Raw genomic sequence first — 14,261 nt, 5'->3', positions numbered from 1 at the left:
ATGGACGATGAGGAGGTAATTGATCCGCATTCTTTTTATCACAGATGTCTCGGAACTCATGGTATTGTGGAGGCAGGTTGTCATATAACTGTGTAGTTACCATATCAGCCTGTGATTCCCTGATTGGTAGAGAACTTGTACCACATGGTTTACTACAATGTTCCTCGCAATGGGGGGATGTCAAATTTATAGTCCGTGCTCCCCAGTTGGAGGGATTATGAGTAGAAAACCAAGGGATGCTCAGGATGACAGGAAATTTAGGTGATGTAATCAGCTGAAAGCTGATGGTCTCAAAATGGTCGGCCTGAAATTGGAGTACTAGAGGAACAGTTTCATGAGTAACTGGTCCTGATGATAAAGGTGAACCATCAACCATCTCCATATCAATAGGGGCGGATTTGTTTCTTCTGAGAATATTATTATTGTGGGCAAACTCTATGCCCATAAAGTTTCCCCCAGCCCCAGAGTCCAGCATAGCAGAACAAGGAATTTTATAGCCCTCAGTAAAAAGTTTGATAGGGACAACAAAATGAGAAAATGTTTAGGACCAACTTTATTTTCTTCATGGATCAATGGGGAGATAGACTGGGTAATGGAGTTTATGTGTTCAGGCAGGATAACATCAGTCGCAGCAATTGTTCTTTTGACCTTATTGGGACAATTAACTGCGTAATGCCTAGAGTTCCCACAATATAAACATAAGTTCTCTAAACGTCTTCTCTCTTTCTCTTGAGTAGAAATGGATCTTTTAATAGCATCTACCTGCATAGGTTCAGATGTGCTAGAATCTGAAGAAATGTTTAAATCCTTCTGACTGAACTGATTAGCAGAGAAACGCATGCCACCATTACTTCCAAACATTCCCAATCTCTCCTTTCTCCTTTCTGTAAGTCTCTGGTCAATCCAAATGCATAATTGGATGAACTCCTCAAGATCGTTAGGAGTCTCTACTCTGGCGAGCTCATCCTTCACCTGTTCAGAGAGCCCTTGCCGGAACTGACTCTTTTGCGCTGCTGGGTTCCAGGTGGTATCTGAGATCCATCGTCGAAATTCAGTTGTATACTCCGCAACAGGGAGTCTACCCTGCTGCAAACTATGCAGCTTTGCTTCAGCGGTTGGGATCATCAAAGACCTGATTCATTGCAGTCACAAAAGTCTCAAAGCTGTTTAACATTGCGTTGTCTTGCTCTATATAAGGAGAGGCCCAAGCTAGAGATTCCTCAGTCAGGTGGATTATAACAAATAATACCTTCTGTCTCTCAGAATTAAATGCAGCAAGTTGCATCTGAAAATAAATGCGGCATTGGTTAAGGAAACCCCTGTAGTGGCGGTGGTCTTCATTAAACTTGAGTGGCAGAGGCATGCGTGTATTAGCAACATCGCGTGAACTTAAATCCAGCAATCGTCTCTGCAGAGCATGGATCTCTTCCTGTTGCCCCTCTACTACATTTTGCAGTTCGGAAAATTTCTTTTGGTAGGTAACACCAAACTCTTGCAGCTCTGAAATTTGCTGCCTGACAGGAGCCATGGCATTTGCTATAGCGGCCTCCATGTTTGGGCCAGATTATTCTGTCACGGTGTGAGGTCAGGTTCAGAGACCAATTGCTACAGCAGTTGTAAGGCTTACCTGAAACCAGCAGGATTGGTCCACTAGTGGGTCACCCTGGGAATGACGCAGGCTCACCTGAGGTGCGGGGTTTAAGTATCCACCGGTCTTCACCAGAGCTCCTAATGGTGGAGATGGATTTGGCTGCGTGTGAATACCAAGTCGCAGTCTCAGGATCACCCCACCAGGGAAAGGGCAAGCTGGAAACCAAGAGCGGATCAAACAGTTTAGGGATAAGACAAAAGCGGAGTCAGTCACAAGCCAAAAGTCGGTCACAAACGATATAGACGTCAGTAGTAAGGATGAGCGGGATATTGGCTGGAAGGCACAATAATCTGGCAAGGAGGACGTGCATGGACATGGCTTTTATAGGAAGTTCATGGGAGGAGCAAGGAGTTCAAGGTTCAAGAGAAAACAAGGCACAAGGCAGGATTATCCAATGGATCAGGCAGAGTGTTGTCCAGCATCCCAGGTAGCTCAGTGAGAAGAGTTACTGCCTGACACAGTAGAAGTCCCAGATTCAAGTCCAGGCCCTGACAGGTAACTTACACCATCCTTGTTTGGAGGCTGGGTTCGCCACCCAGGGCCTCAGCTATAGAGCTCTTCTGGCTGTTACTGCATTAAGCATGATCCTGGCCAACATCTTAATTAAGTCAATGGATGCCTCCGCCACAAAAGAAACCATTCACTTTGGCAAAGTAGGCCAAGACCTTAGCATTGCTCAGGTCACTTCCCACTGCCACTTCTGAACCCAGGACTCCTTTTCCTTCGAAATAGCTGCCAAAGCCATAGAAGGTCTACACGCCCCACCAGCAAGTGTGTAAATATTTTTAAGATCCACATCCACTCTTCTATCCAACATGTTCCTGAGTGTCACTGAGCATCATTTAGTGGAAGGGTTACGTGTCTAGCGAGGCGCATAAGTGCTGCATCCACCACTGGAGGCTCCTCCAAACTCTTAATACGCTCAGACTTGAAGGGGTATAGCTTTGCGAAACTATTCTTAAAAGTTATTCTCCTTTTCGCTTGGTTAAACTCATCAGTAATTATGTCCTGAATTTCTTCCATGAATGGGAAATTCACCCCCTCCTTTTTCATGTTCGTGAAAAACTTCCTCTGCTTCTTTTGCCGTTCTTCCCCAGCATCTTTCCAAAGTAGAGCCTGCCTAATCTCTTTCACAAAAAGGCTGGACCAAGGCAAAATCAAAAACGACCCTCATCCTCCTCCGAGGAAACAGCGTCAGAGGCCAAAGGTTCCTGGGCCTCTGTAATCACCTGACTAGCTGGCAGCATCTGCAGAGACGAGGAACGTGAGGTGGACAGAACTGTGGTGGCTGAAGGCTACGACTGCGATGCAAACACCTTTAGCGTCTTCTCAAATGCCTGCTTCATTAGCAATACCATCTCTGCCTTATCAGGTTCTTGGTGTTTGGTTGCTTCTTCGTAGCAACTCTCACAAGCCATCTTGCCCAGCATAGCTCTTCTAGGGCATGCCCAGCATCCTCCTGGCCTGGTTTGGTCATGATGCGAATCTCTGGCGTATCGTGATGGGGAGCATTGACCCCTAGAGGCTGAACGGGAATGTCGTCCTCCCTTGCAGATGACTGTCTCCTACTCCTTTCAGAGCTTCTTCTTTCTGATCATTAAGAAGGATCATGACCAAGACCGAAGAGCTGGGGAAACACAGACATAAGACAAAATTAGTAATTGACTTAAAAAACAACAAAAAGAATATGCGCATCTGGCGACATCTCCTTTACCTTCTCTGAAAACACTTTAGATAGGCACAGGCATGTTATCACTGCTGTAAAAAAAAAAAAAACTAAGCATGAGGCAGATCAATACAGCAAATAGAACCACAGAACCACAGCCTTGCAGGTTCAATGCATACCTGGAGGAAAGAGAAGGAATAGCAGACACAGGCAGGGTGCAGGAGCACATAGTCACATAGAAGCCAGATGCTTCAGCCAGAAGTATCTTTATATTTTGGCTCCCTTAAACCTGGCCCGCCTTTCTTTTCCTGATTGGCTGAGCAGTCCCATTGGCCTGCACACACTGACCGAGTGGTGCTGTTAAGAAGTGGGGAGACCAGCACAACTCCCCTTAGCAACGTCCACAGCTCTATCCACCGCCATCATCCCCAGCAGCTGCCATGGAAGGATTTTTATCCCTACCAGCAGCCACCAAGGAACCCCTACAAGTGTAACACCCCATAGCCAGCAGTACTTTACCACAGCCTGATGCCACCCGGAGGACCAGCAGCGGGGCTCCCTGGGCAAACTGCTGTTAGCAAAGGAGTACAGGGACTGAATCCAAACTTGAGAGCGACTCTGGATGGACAGCCAGCCATTAGACCAGCTAGGAGGGGAGATGCCACCTGTCCTGATTGCAAGAAGAAGAACAGGGAACATCCAAGCTGAGGTGGGTCAAAAATGTATTGAGGTACGCCCCTATCAGGCAGGGGGTGTGCAGGGCCTCAGGCGGAGCAGTCAGGAAATTTGATTTTCAAAAATCTTGCCTCAGAGCAGCACTAGCTGCATGACATTAACCATGTCAGCCAGAAAATCCTCGTTTATGTGCTTCTTGATAATAGTTTCACATTGAAAGTTTTAAGAGGTCACACACAACTGTGTCTAAATATCACCTTCACAAAGCTGCTTGCACTAACTGTAAATAAAAAAATTACAATATGTTCTGTGCTAAATATGGTAGTAACTACATAAACTATAAGAAGTTTTATAGATCTCCAATAATCACTCCATCAAGTGACATGTGGAATGTCCACCAGTTTTTTTATTTTTGGGCTGCACTGTAGTTTTTTTTCTTAAAAAAAAAAAAAAAAATTATATATATATATATATATATATATATATACATATACACATACAGTTGTGTTCAAAATAATAGCAGTCAGACATCACTAACCTGATCAATCACTGTTTTTGGTAGAAATGATATTTCTACATGGCAAATAATTTACTAGCAGGTGTAGTAGAGTAATAGAAATCCAACAGACTCAACAGTCATGACATGCATACTGCTGAATCTGTGTAATTGAATCACTAATTGAAAGGGGAATGTTCAAAATCATAGCAGTGTGGAGTTCTATTAGTGAGGTCATTCATGCTTTGAAAAACAGGTGGCAATTATTGCCCTTATTTAAGGAGGAAAGGCAGCAAATGTTGTACATGCTGGTTACAGTGCATTTCTCTCTGAAATTTTGAGGAAAATGGGTCGTTCCAGACATTGTTCAGAAGAACAGCGTACCTTGATTAAAAAGTTGATTGGAGAGGGGAAAACATATAAAGAAGTTCAGAAAATGATAGGCTGCTCAGCTAAAATGATCGCAAATGCTTTAAAATGGCAACCAAAACCTGAAAGATGTGGAAGAAAGCAAAAAACTACCATTCAAATGGATAGAAGAATAGCCAAAATGGCAAGGACTCGGCCAACAATCAGCTCCAGGAAGATCAAAGAAGGTCTCAAGTTACCTGTGAGTACTGTTACAATTAGAAGACGCCTATGTGAAGCCAAGCTATCTGCAAGAAGCCTCCGCAAAGTCCCACGGTTGAAAAAAGATGTGCTGAAGAGGTTACAATTTGCAAAGAGCACATTGACTGGCCTAAAGAGAAATGGCGCAACATTTTGTGGACTGATGAAAGTAAGATTGTTCTTTTTGGGTCTAGTGGCCGGAGACAGTTTGTCAGACGACCCCCAAACACTGAATTCAAGCCACAGTACACTGTGAAGACAGTGAAGCATGGTTGCGTGAGCATCATGATATGGGGATGTTTCTCATTCTACGGTGTTGGGCCTATTTATTGCATACGAGGGATCATGGATCAGTTTGAATACATCAGAATACTTGAAGAGGTCATGCTGCCTTATGCTGAAGAGGAAATGCCCTTGAAATGGGTGTTCCAACAAGACAACGACCCCAAACACACCAGTAAACGTGCAACATCTTGGTTCCAGACCAACAAGATTGACGTCATGGAGTGGCCAGCCCGATCCCCGAATCTTAATCTAATAGAAAACTTGTAGGGTGACATCAAAAATGCAGTTTCTGAGGCAAAACCAAGAAATAGAGAAGAACTGTGGAATGTAGTCCAATCATCCTGGGCTGGAATACCTGTTCACAGGTGCCAGAAGTTGGTTGACTCCATGCAACACAGATGTACAGCAGTTCTCAGAAACAGTGGTTATACAACTAAATATTAATTGATTCAAAGGAAAGTGAAATCTTCAAACATTTTTCAGTTTATATAGTGAATGTTTGAGTTTGTAAAGAAGAATACAAACACTGCTATTTTTTTGAACTGTCTAATATTCACCTTTCTTCAATTTTTTTTTAGAGGAATAACACAAATTTGATATATTTTTCTTCATGTTTTGATTTGGAATAGAATGTGTAGTGTTTCCAATGCATTTGTGTGTATGGAAATAAAAGCTATTAGAAGGATTTTGAGCTTTATTCACTTTTTTCAACACACTGCTATTATTTTGAACACAACTGTAATATATATATATATATATATATATATATATATATATATATATATATTTATTTATTTTTTTTCCATACTATTATCAAGGTTTATAATACTATAGTTTATGTAGTTACTAGGGATGTACGCCACAAAAAAATATCTTTCATTTCAAATTTAATTAGTTAAGTCAATCATTTTGTTTCATCATATTTATTATGCTAGATTTATTCGTTTTCAGAATTTGTTTTGTATATTCAGATTTGTTTCGTATATTCATTGTTCCGACTTGCTTCATATTTTCAGAAGTTATTTTTGAAGATTAGTATTCATTCGTTATGTTATTTTGCCGACTTGCTTTCGACTTTGATGCTTTGTGACATTGGCCAATCATAACAATACAGTGTGTGACACATATTATTGAATTTACAAAAGCCTTTGAAGTCACAAATGAATGAAACAAATTAATACAAATTCATTCATTGATTTTGTTGTAATTAATTTTGGATTTGTTGAAATTCATTACTATTGTGATTCAGAGATTCGGATACATCTGGATTTCCAAATAATGTAAAATTTCATCAGAATTTTGATTTGTAACGAAAAACGTCTAGTGGTTACTTCCATAATGACTGCTGCACATATTATAAATTAAATAGTTTTACTTTGCTAATGGGGCCTGACTTGAGGTCAATTACTAATTTAAATTTTTAGTGATGGTGCCTCAGTGGCCAATAATAGCATTCTAATTGGATAATAAAATTCCAAAAATGTCCGGACTCAGTAACAAATTAATAAGAGAAGGCCTATAAAATTGTAGTCCAGATAACCAGTGGGAAGCCTAAAATTTGTAATTGGGCAGAGCTGTGACACACGCCTAGGGAAATTACACTAGGGTCATTAACACCTTGCTACAGAGCATTCACAGCTTGGGGCAATAAGTGTGGTGTCACTATGTTCTTTTGCATGGTGTCCCCCACAGTTCCCACTTTTCTAAGGGTGGAATAGTGAGAAGAGATCAACTTTTTTGGAACTCAAGGCAAGGCCCAGTCTGGCTTAACCAGATTATAGCCCCACCATCAATCCACACTTTGATGGCCTCTCCCTGTCACTGCACACAGGTTCTTGATTAAGAGAACTCCCCCCTGAAGGAGATCAACAAGCCAAGTTAGAACTGTATATTTAACAAAATAAGCATTTTACTGTACATTTCCAATAATGTAGCTTCCAACATCTGCAGAGACATCTGTTACTTCTCAGTGTGGCACATACTCTTGTAAAAGATTAAAATGGCTCAGCTCTCTTGGAAAAACCATTGCCAACACATTGCACATTGTATAAACCTCCTCATACAGAACACTTCCCAGCTAAGGGGCGATATGGCTTACCTCCCCTCTCCAATGATGAAAAGTCTAAGTGCCCAACCCTCCAGGGAAGTGCACAGCCCTGATCAATGAAAACTTTCATTTTGTCTTCTGTGCAGGCTCTAGACAAGAAGGGTCCACCTGCTGCCCTGTTGCCCACCATAAAGCCCAGCCACTCCACTCCCCACTGCTTATACCCTGGATGAGTGACAGGAGAAGGTTGGCAAGCAATCATAAGGCAGAAATCCAACTTAAAAGGACCATATATCCCACTACAGAGCTAGGCAGAAACAGCAAAGTTAAACATGATAAAAGTAAAGTCCTGTAAAGGGAAATTAAATATAATTGAGAAAATAAGGTGACAGAACAAATATCCTACTGTTAATAAGTTATTAAACGTGACTTTGTAATTTATATTAGAATGCCATTCTAGTAAGAAACAGGATAGTCACTGTTTCCAAGTGTGCTAAAACTATTCATGTTCCATAGAAGGTGAAAGGGCAGATAATGCATTAGTGAGGTCTTATGCTTTGGCCATGTTTTACATTGCTTTAGGTTATAGTATATTGTAGTCACTACATAGCAGGGCACTATCATGGTCTCTATTATAACTGAATGTAGGCCCTTTTGCAATGGCTAATCTGTGTTTAGTATTGTAGACTGTACTGTGCGGTTGTATGCAAAGTTCTTTTTTTCCCTTATAGAATTAATTTTTGTAATTGCCATTTTTTTTATAAAGCACTGTGCATACTGTGCAGTGCTCTACAACACAGTGCTATAACCTGTGTAATAATTTGTTTTCTTGTTATTTACAAAACGTGAGCGGAGGCGTGGTGTTTGGTAGGTGGGGCAATGTTGAATAGTGCTTAGGAGGCGGGATACGAGAGTATCGATGTCTCTACTTAGACAAAAATAAAATCTCTACTTATGTATATTCAATATCATGGAGGAATGCTAAGAACTAAAACCTTCTAGTTGTAGTTTTATTACTAATCATAAGTTAGATATACATAGAAAAGCCTTGTATTGTACTAGTCAATGTTATGCTTGTCCATTGACATAAAAACCTTAATTTAAAAAATCACATTGCTCTAAATGTACATGCAGTAGAAGTTTGCAATACATCATGCCTCAGTACCATGTAAATTCGCATTGCTACATTGGCAATTTTTGGAGAACTACACCCCCTAAATTGGTGGTCAGAGAAAAAGTGAACACAATGGTGGTCAGGAAAAGTGCTATACTGCAGTGGTGGTCAGGGTACAGTGGAGAAGTTAGGGGGTACAGGCACAGTGGCAGTTTGTGGATAAGCACCTGTGTTCAGCAGCAGTCAGTGGAAAAGTGCAAGATTAGTTGGTGGAAAAAGTACACAGGTTCAGTGGTGGTTGACAATTAGCACTATTAGTCCTTTAATTTAAATTTTTTTTCATTCTATTGGTCCGCAATAAGATTATTTGAAGGAAAGATAGGGCGTCATGAGACATTTTTCATCTTGCTGCATCATCACCAGCTCTAGAGAAGCCACTCTCAACCTTTTTACCCCAGAGGAAACCTTAAAATAAATTTTCAAGTTTTCAGGAACCAATTCTAAAAGTTATTGGGCGTCATTGTCAGAATGGCACCCTTTTAAACAGCTTAAAATTCACTGGTGTCAATGCCAAGTCATATTATCTCCAGGACTAGGCAAGCACCATTGGATGGGAGGTCAATGAGCCACAGCTCAAGGAACCCCAGCAAACCCAGAAGAAACCTTGAGAATAGTGGCCCTAGAAATGAGCCATGCTGAAACAGGTTGGCTTCAATGGCCACAGCTTTTTCAATGTGTAACATTAATCTCCCTCCTTTATAATTAGTAGGTAAATGATTAAAATGCCACGTATGATACAACTGAAATTTAATTAAAAAAGATGTTTTCTTTCAGGTAATACACATGACCACTGCCAAAGACTTCTGTGCTACTGTGACAAACAGTTAGCTGAGTGTTTGAGAAGAGCACCTTACAACAACAAGTATATTTTATACCCCAATTTCTTGTGTGGGAGAAAGACTCCATCCTGCTATTACAGAGAATGGTACCCACGTCGCAGAAAGCAAGCACGTGTTGATTAAATAGTTGTTTCATGGAATGTGACTTCTGTCTGATGTGTAAAATCTGTCTTCACATATTTCATAGTGATTGGATGAAGGCAACCGAGTTATCCATGTATGTGGATATAACTGATGGGGTATGTTCCTGACCCCAATTTAAACTAAAGAATCTACTTGGATGAGCAGTGAAATGCCTTCAACATTAACTTCTATTAAAATGGTTGTTAAAGGTTCAAAGATTTTACCTTCATGCATTCTATAAATGAAGATTAAAAAAAAAACCCTGTGTCCAGTAGCCCCAATACTTACCTGAGCCCCATCTCTATCCAATGATGTGCACAAGAGCCTTGGCTGTCCCGGGTCTCGCCCTCCTCATTGGTTAAGACAGCAGTGCGAGCCATTGGCTCCCACTACTGTCAATCGCAGCCAGTGAGCCAAGGAGTAGAGAGCGGGGCAGGGCCGAGCCGCATCTGTGTGTGAATGGACACACAGTAGCAGCTCGAGAGCAAGCCTGCTTGGATGCCCCAACAGCAATCAGTTTGCTATGGGGGCATTTGGCAGGAGGGAGGGGCCAGAAGCGGGGTTAGCGGACCTGAAAAAAGAGGAGGATTGGGACTGCTCTGTGCAAAACCACTGCACAGAGCAGGTATTATATGTTATTTAACAGCCTAAGGACTGCCCTATAGCAGATATACGCTACAGGGCGACACCGGTACGCAAAATCATGTATATATACACATGATTTTGCATGTCCAGGTAGGGGGCAGGCATGCACGCCCTACCCGCACCGCCAATTGCGGCCACGAATGTCAAGCACCGGGTTCTAGATGGTAATTACCCGCCAGCGCCCAGTGATTACCAACAATCACCGACGGGCAGGAAGACTGTTGTTTACGAACAGTCTTCCTCCCTGTTAGCTCAAGCATACTGCTCAGGATGGTAGTGCACAGCAGAGCCATCCTGATCAGTGTGCTCACAGTAAAGCACACCCCCCCACCCCCTGGTAAAATACGCTCTACACATAGTTAACCCTTTGTTCGCCCTTCACATTAACCCCTTCCTGCCCAGTGCCATTAGTATAGTGTCAGTGGTTTGTTTTAGCACTGATCACTGTATTGGTGTCACTGGGGATGTTAGTGACACCAAGTTAGTTCCCCCCCAGTGCCAGAATGTCCACCGCAGTCCCTCTAAAAGTCACTGATCGCCACTATTACTAGTAGAAAAAAAAAAATTCCCAGCATCTATACAGCCATTTGTAAACGCTATAACTTTCGCTTAAACCAATTCATCTACAGGTATTGGGATTTTTTTTTATTTTTTTTTTTTTTAGAAAAGACGTCGCAGAATACATTTTGGCCTAAATTTATGACGAAATTTGATTTTTTTTTCTGGACATGTTTAATAGAAAAAAGTCCAAAATTTAGTTTTTTTCTTAAAATTGGTATTTTTTTGCTTATAGCAAAAGAAATAAAATAACTTACAGGTGATTAAATACCACTGAAAGAAAGCTCAATTCGTGGGAAAAAAAAAGGATGTAAATTTCATTTGGGTGAAGCATTGCATGACCATGCAATTGTCAGTTAAAGTAACGAAGTGAAGTAACACAAAAAATGGTCTGGTCAGGAAGGGCGGTAAATCCTCAGGAGTGCGAGTGTTTACAAAAAAAAAAAAAAAAATCTGCTTTTACAATCACTTTACTTTCAAGAGTGTATCAATTTTTTTTTTTTCTGCAAACTGAGATAAGATATGACCAATTTTGAGCATATGATACTGTCTCATGATCAGGGGCGGACTGACAACTCATGGGGCCCCTGTGTCCTTGCCCAAACTCAAAAAAGCCTATGAAAAAAGGTTCCAGGGGCATCTCATGAGGCCCCCTGACCCCAGGCCCTCAGGCGGTGCCCGAGTTTCCAAATAGTCAGTCCGCCCCTGCTCATGATCAATTGCCTGAATATATGTTTTAAAGAGGAAGTAAACTTTGATGGTGGGGGTGAGCTTTTGCCATACTTGCAGCTTATGGCACACACCTACCTCCTCCCCATCCCCTGAAATTTCTGCTTAAAAAAACCCCAGGTCCTGTGAAGATTCTTAGCTATTGAGCCATCACTAATGATGTGACAAAAGAAATTGCTAGGGAAGAGGAAGAAACTTTGCATGTCTCTTCTGCCAAAAATCTCTACCTCTTAGAATATATTTTTACAGTTTAGTCTTGAAAATCACACATACCCTTGCTTCCATTGCCTGTCATATGTTTCAAAGGAGGCAATTGATTGTTAGTGATGTTAGTTTCTCTGCATGCTCCCTTTACTGGTGACATTTATGGGTAGCTTGGTAAGTCTCCCCATAGCTATTCTGCAAAGGCTCACTATCCATGCTTCTGCACAATGATTTCAGGTCGTATAAAATCACTGGCTTTTGTTTACGGTTAGGATATATTTTAATTATTAAAATAATTTTTATCAAAGCATTGTAGTTGTTCAGTCTATAAAAGTTAAAGAAGCAATAAAAAGTTTAAACACACCGTTTTTATTCATGTTGGTGGGTTTCTTTGTATGTTGTAAATACTGTATGCTTTGTTCACAAATTCTGCAATGTGTAAAGTTACATGCTAAAGACATGTATTCCATTTTTAAATAGATTATAAATGTGCTGGTTTGGCTGCAGTATACACTGCATTAGTCATTTAATTGATACTATGAGTGCGGTTTAGAACAAGGGAACATAAAAACCAAACCAAAGCCTCTCAACTTCTTCAGCCCCTTTTTTTTTTTTCGCTCTTCATTGAAAACTTTTATTTTTGCTTGTTTTTGAAGTTTTGCATTAAAAATGCTTTATGACACTTTAGTACCTTAACAAAAAGCAACAATTTGTATGAGTTTTGCACTACATAGTCTCCCAAATGGAAGAAAAAAATTTGGTTTTATTGTGCTCATTATAGATAAATTGCACTAAATTACCAATTTTGCAACACCCCTTTATCTCTTGGTAGTCCATGAATAAAATCATAATAAGCCTAGCGCTGGTGGAAATTCTGGAGGACAACCAGAGCCTTGAGAAAAGATTGCTCTTCCAGCAAGACCATAGCCCCAATTATAAAGCCAGGACTGCAGAAAAATGCCAATTCCCTGGAATGGCCGAGCCAAAGCCCAGATCTCAGTCCAAAAGAGAATGTGTGGCTGGTTTTGAAATGGTTGTTTAATCATAGGGTTATTCTGGGTAAAAGCAACCTGACAGAGCTAGAGCAGTTTTGAAAAGCATGGTTTAACATTGCAGTGCCCAGATGTGCAAAGCAGATCAAGACCTACAGTATTCAGTTTCTGCAGTTTAGTTTTGGGCATCAATTCACAAAAAGAACATTGGGGAACTTGAGAAAGTGCAGAAAAGGGCAACTATACTGATACGAGGCATGGAGGAGATAAGCTATGAGGAAAGATTAGAGGAACTGAATTTATTCTCTCTTGAGAAGAGGAGATTAAGGGGGGATATGATCAACATGTATGGATACATCAGTGGTTCATATACCCTGTTCCAAATTATTATGCAAATTCTATTTAAGTGTCACAAAGATTAAATATTTTGTTTTTCAGTTTAACTCATGGATGGCACTGTATCTCAGGGCTCTTTTGATCACTGAAAACAATCTCGGACACCTGTGATAATTCGATTGGCAGGCGAGCCCAATTTAAGGAAAAACTACTAAAAGGAGGGTGTTCCACATTATTAAGCAGAGCACCATTTTCAAGCAATATGGGGAAGAAAATGGATCTCTCTGCTGCCGGAAAGAGTGAAATAGTTCAATGCCTTGGATGAGGTATGAAAACATTAAATATTTCACGAAAACTTAAGCATGACCATCGCACTATTAAGAGATTTGCGGCTGATTTAGAGCACAGACGGGTTTGTGCAGATAAAGGCACATTGAGGAAGATTTCTGCCAAATCCATGCATCGGATCAAGAGAGCAGCTGCTAAAATACCATTACATAGCAGCAAACATATATTTGAAGCTGCTGGTGCCTCTGGAGTCCCATGGACATCAAGGTGTAGAGTCCTCCAGGGTCTTGCAACTGTGCATAAACCTTCTATTTGGCCACCACTAACCAATGCTCACAAGCAGAAACAGCTGCATTGGGTAGAAAAATACATGAAGATTAATTTTCAAACAGTCCTGTTCACTGATGAGTGCCTTGCAACCCTGGATGGAGTAGTGGATGGTTGGTGGACGGCCACCCTGTTCCAACAAGGCTGCGGCATCAGCAAGGCGGTGGTGGAGTCATGTTTTGGGCCGGAATCATGGAAACAGAGCTGGTCGGCCCCTTTAGGGTCCCCAAAGGTGTAAAGATGACCTCTGCAAAGTATGTGGAGTTTATGACTGTCCACTTTCTTCCCTGGTACAGAAGGAAGAACTATGCTTTCCGTAATAAAATCATCTTCATGCATGACAATGTACCATCTCATGCTGCAAAGAATACCATCCTCCCCTGACCTCAATCCTATTGAGAACCTTTGGAGCATCCTCAAGCAAAAGATCTATGAGGGTGGGAGGCAGTTTACATCCAAACAGTAGCTCTGGGAGGCTATTCTGACATCTTGCAAACAAATTCAAGCAGAAACTTCCAAAAACTCACAAGTTCAATGGATGCAAGACTTGTGTAGCTGCTATCAAATAAGGGGTCCTATGTTAAAATGTAACCTGACCTGTTAAAATGTTTAAAAAG

General features: G+C 41.1%; 1 protein-coding gene across 1 annotated transcript in view; it reads left to right on the top strand.

Annotated features, from left to right (window-relative positions):
* LOC149468571 (phospholipase A2-like) overlaps positions 1–12,064 on the top strand; it is a 46,074-nt gene extending 34,010 nt beyond the window's left edge. The window contains exon 4 of the mRNA XM_089669930.1: positions 9,378–12,064. Coding sequence (XP_089526056.1) covers positions 9,378–9,565 — 188 coding nt within the window. The 3' untranslated portion in view covers positions 9,566–12,064. The remainder of the gene's footprint in view (positions 1–9,377) is intronic.
* The last annotated feature ends 2,197 nt before the right edge of the window (positions 12,065–14,261 follow it).

The sequence above is a fragment of the Staurois parvus genome, unplaced genomic scaffold, assembly GCF_062004578.1.
Source record: "Staurois parvus isolate SC_StPar_1 unplaced genomic scaffold, SC_StPar_1.0 ptg000084l, whole genome shotgun sequence".
Lineage (NCBI taxonomy): Eukaryota > Metazoa > Chordata > Amphibia > Anura > Ranidae > Staurois > Staurois parvus.
The sequence above is the reverse complement of the archived record's forward strand: the minus strand, read 5'-3'. Positions and strand labels throughout refer to the sequence as shown.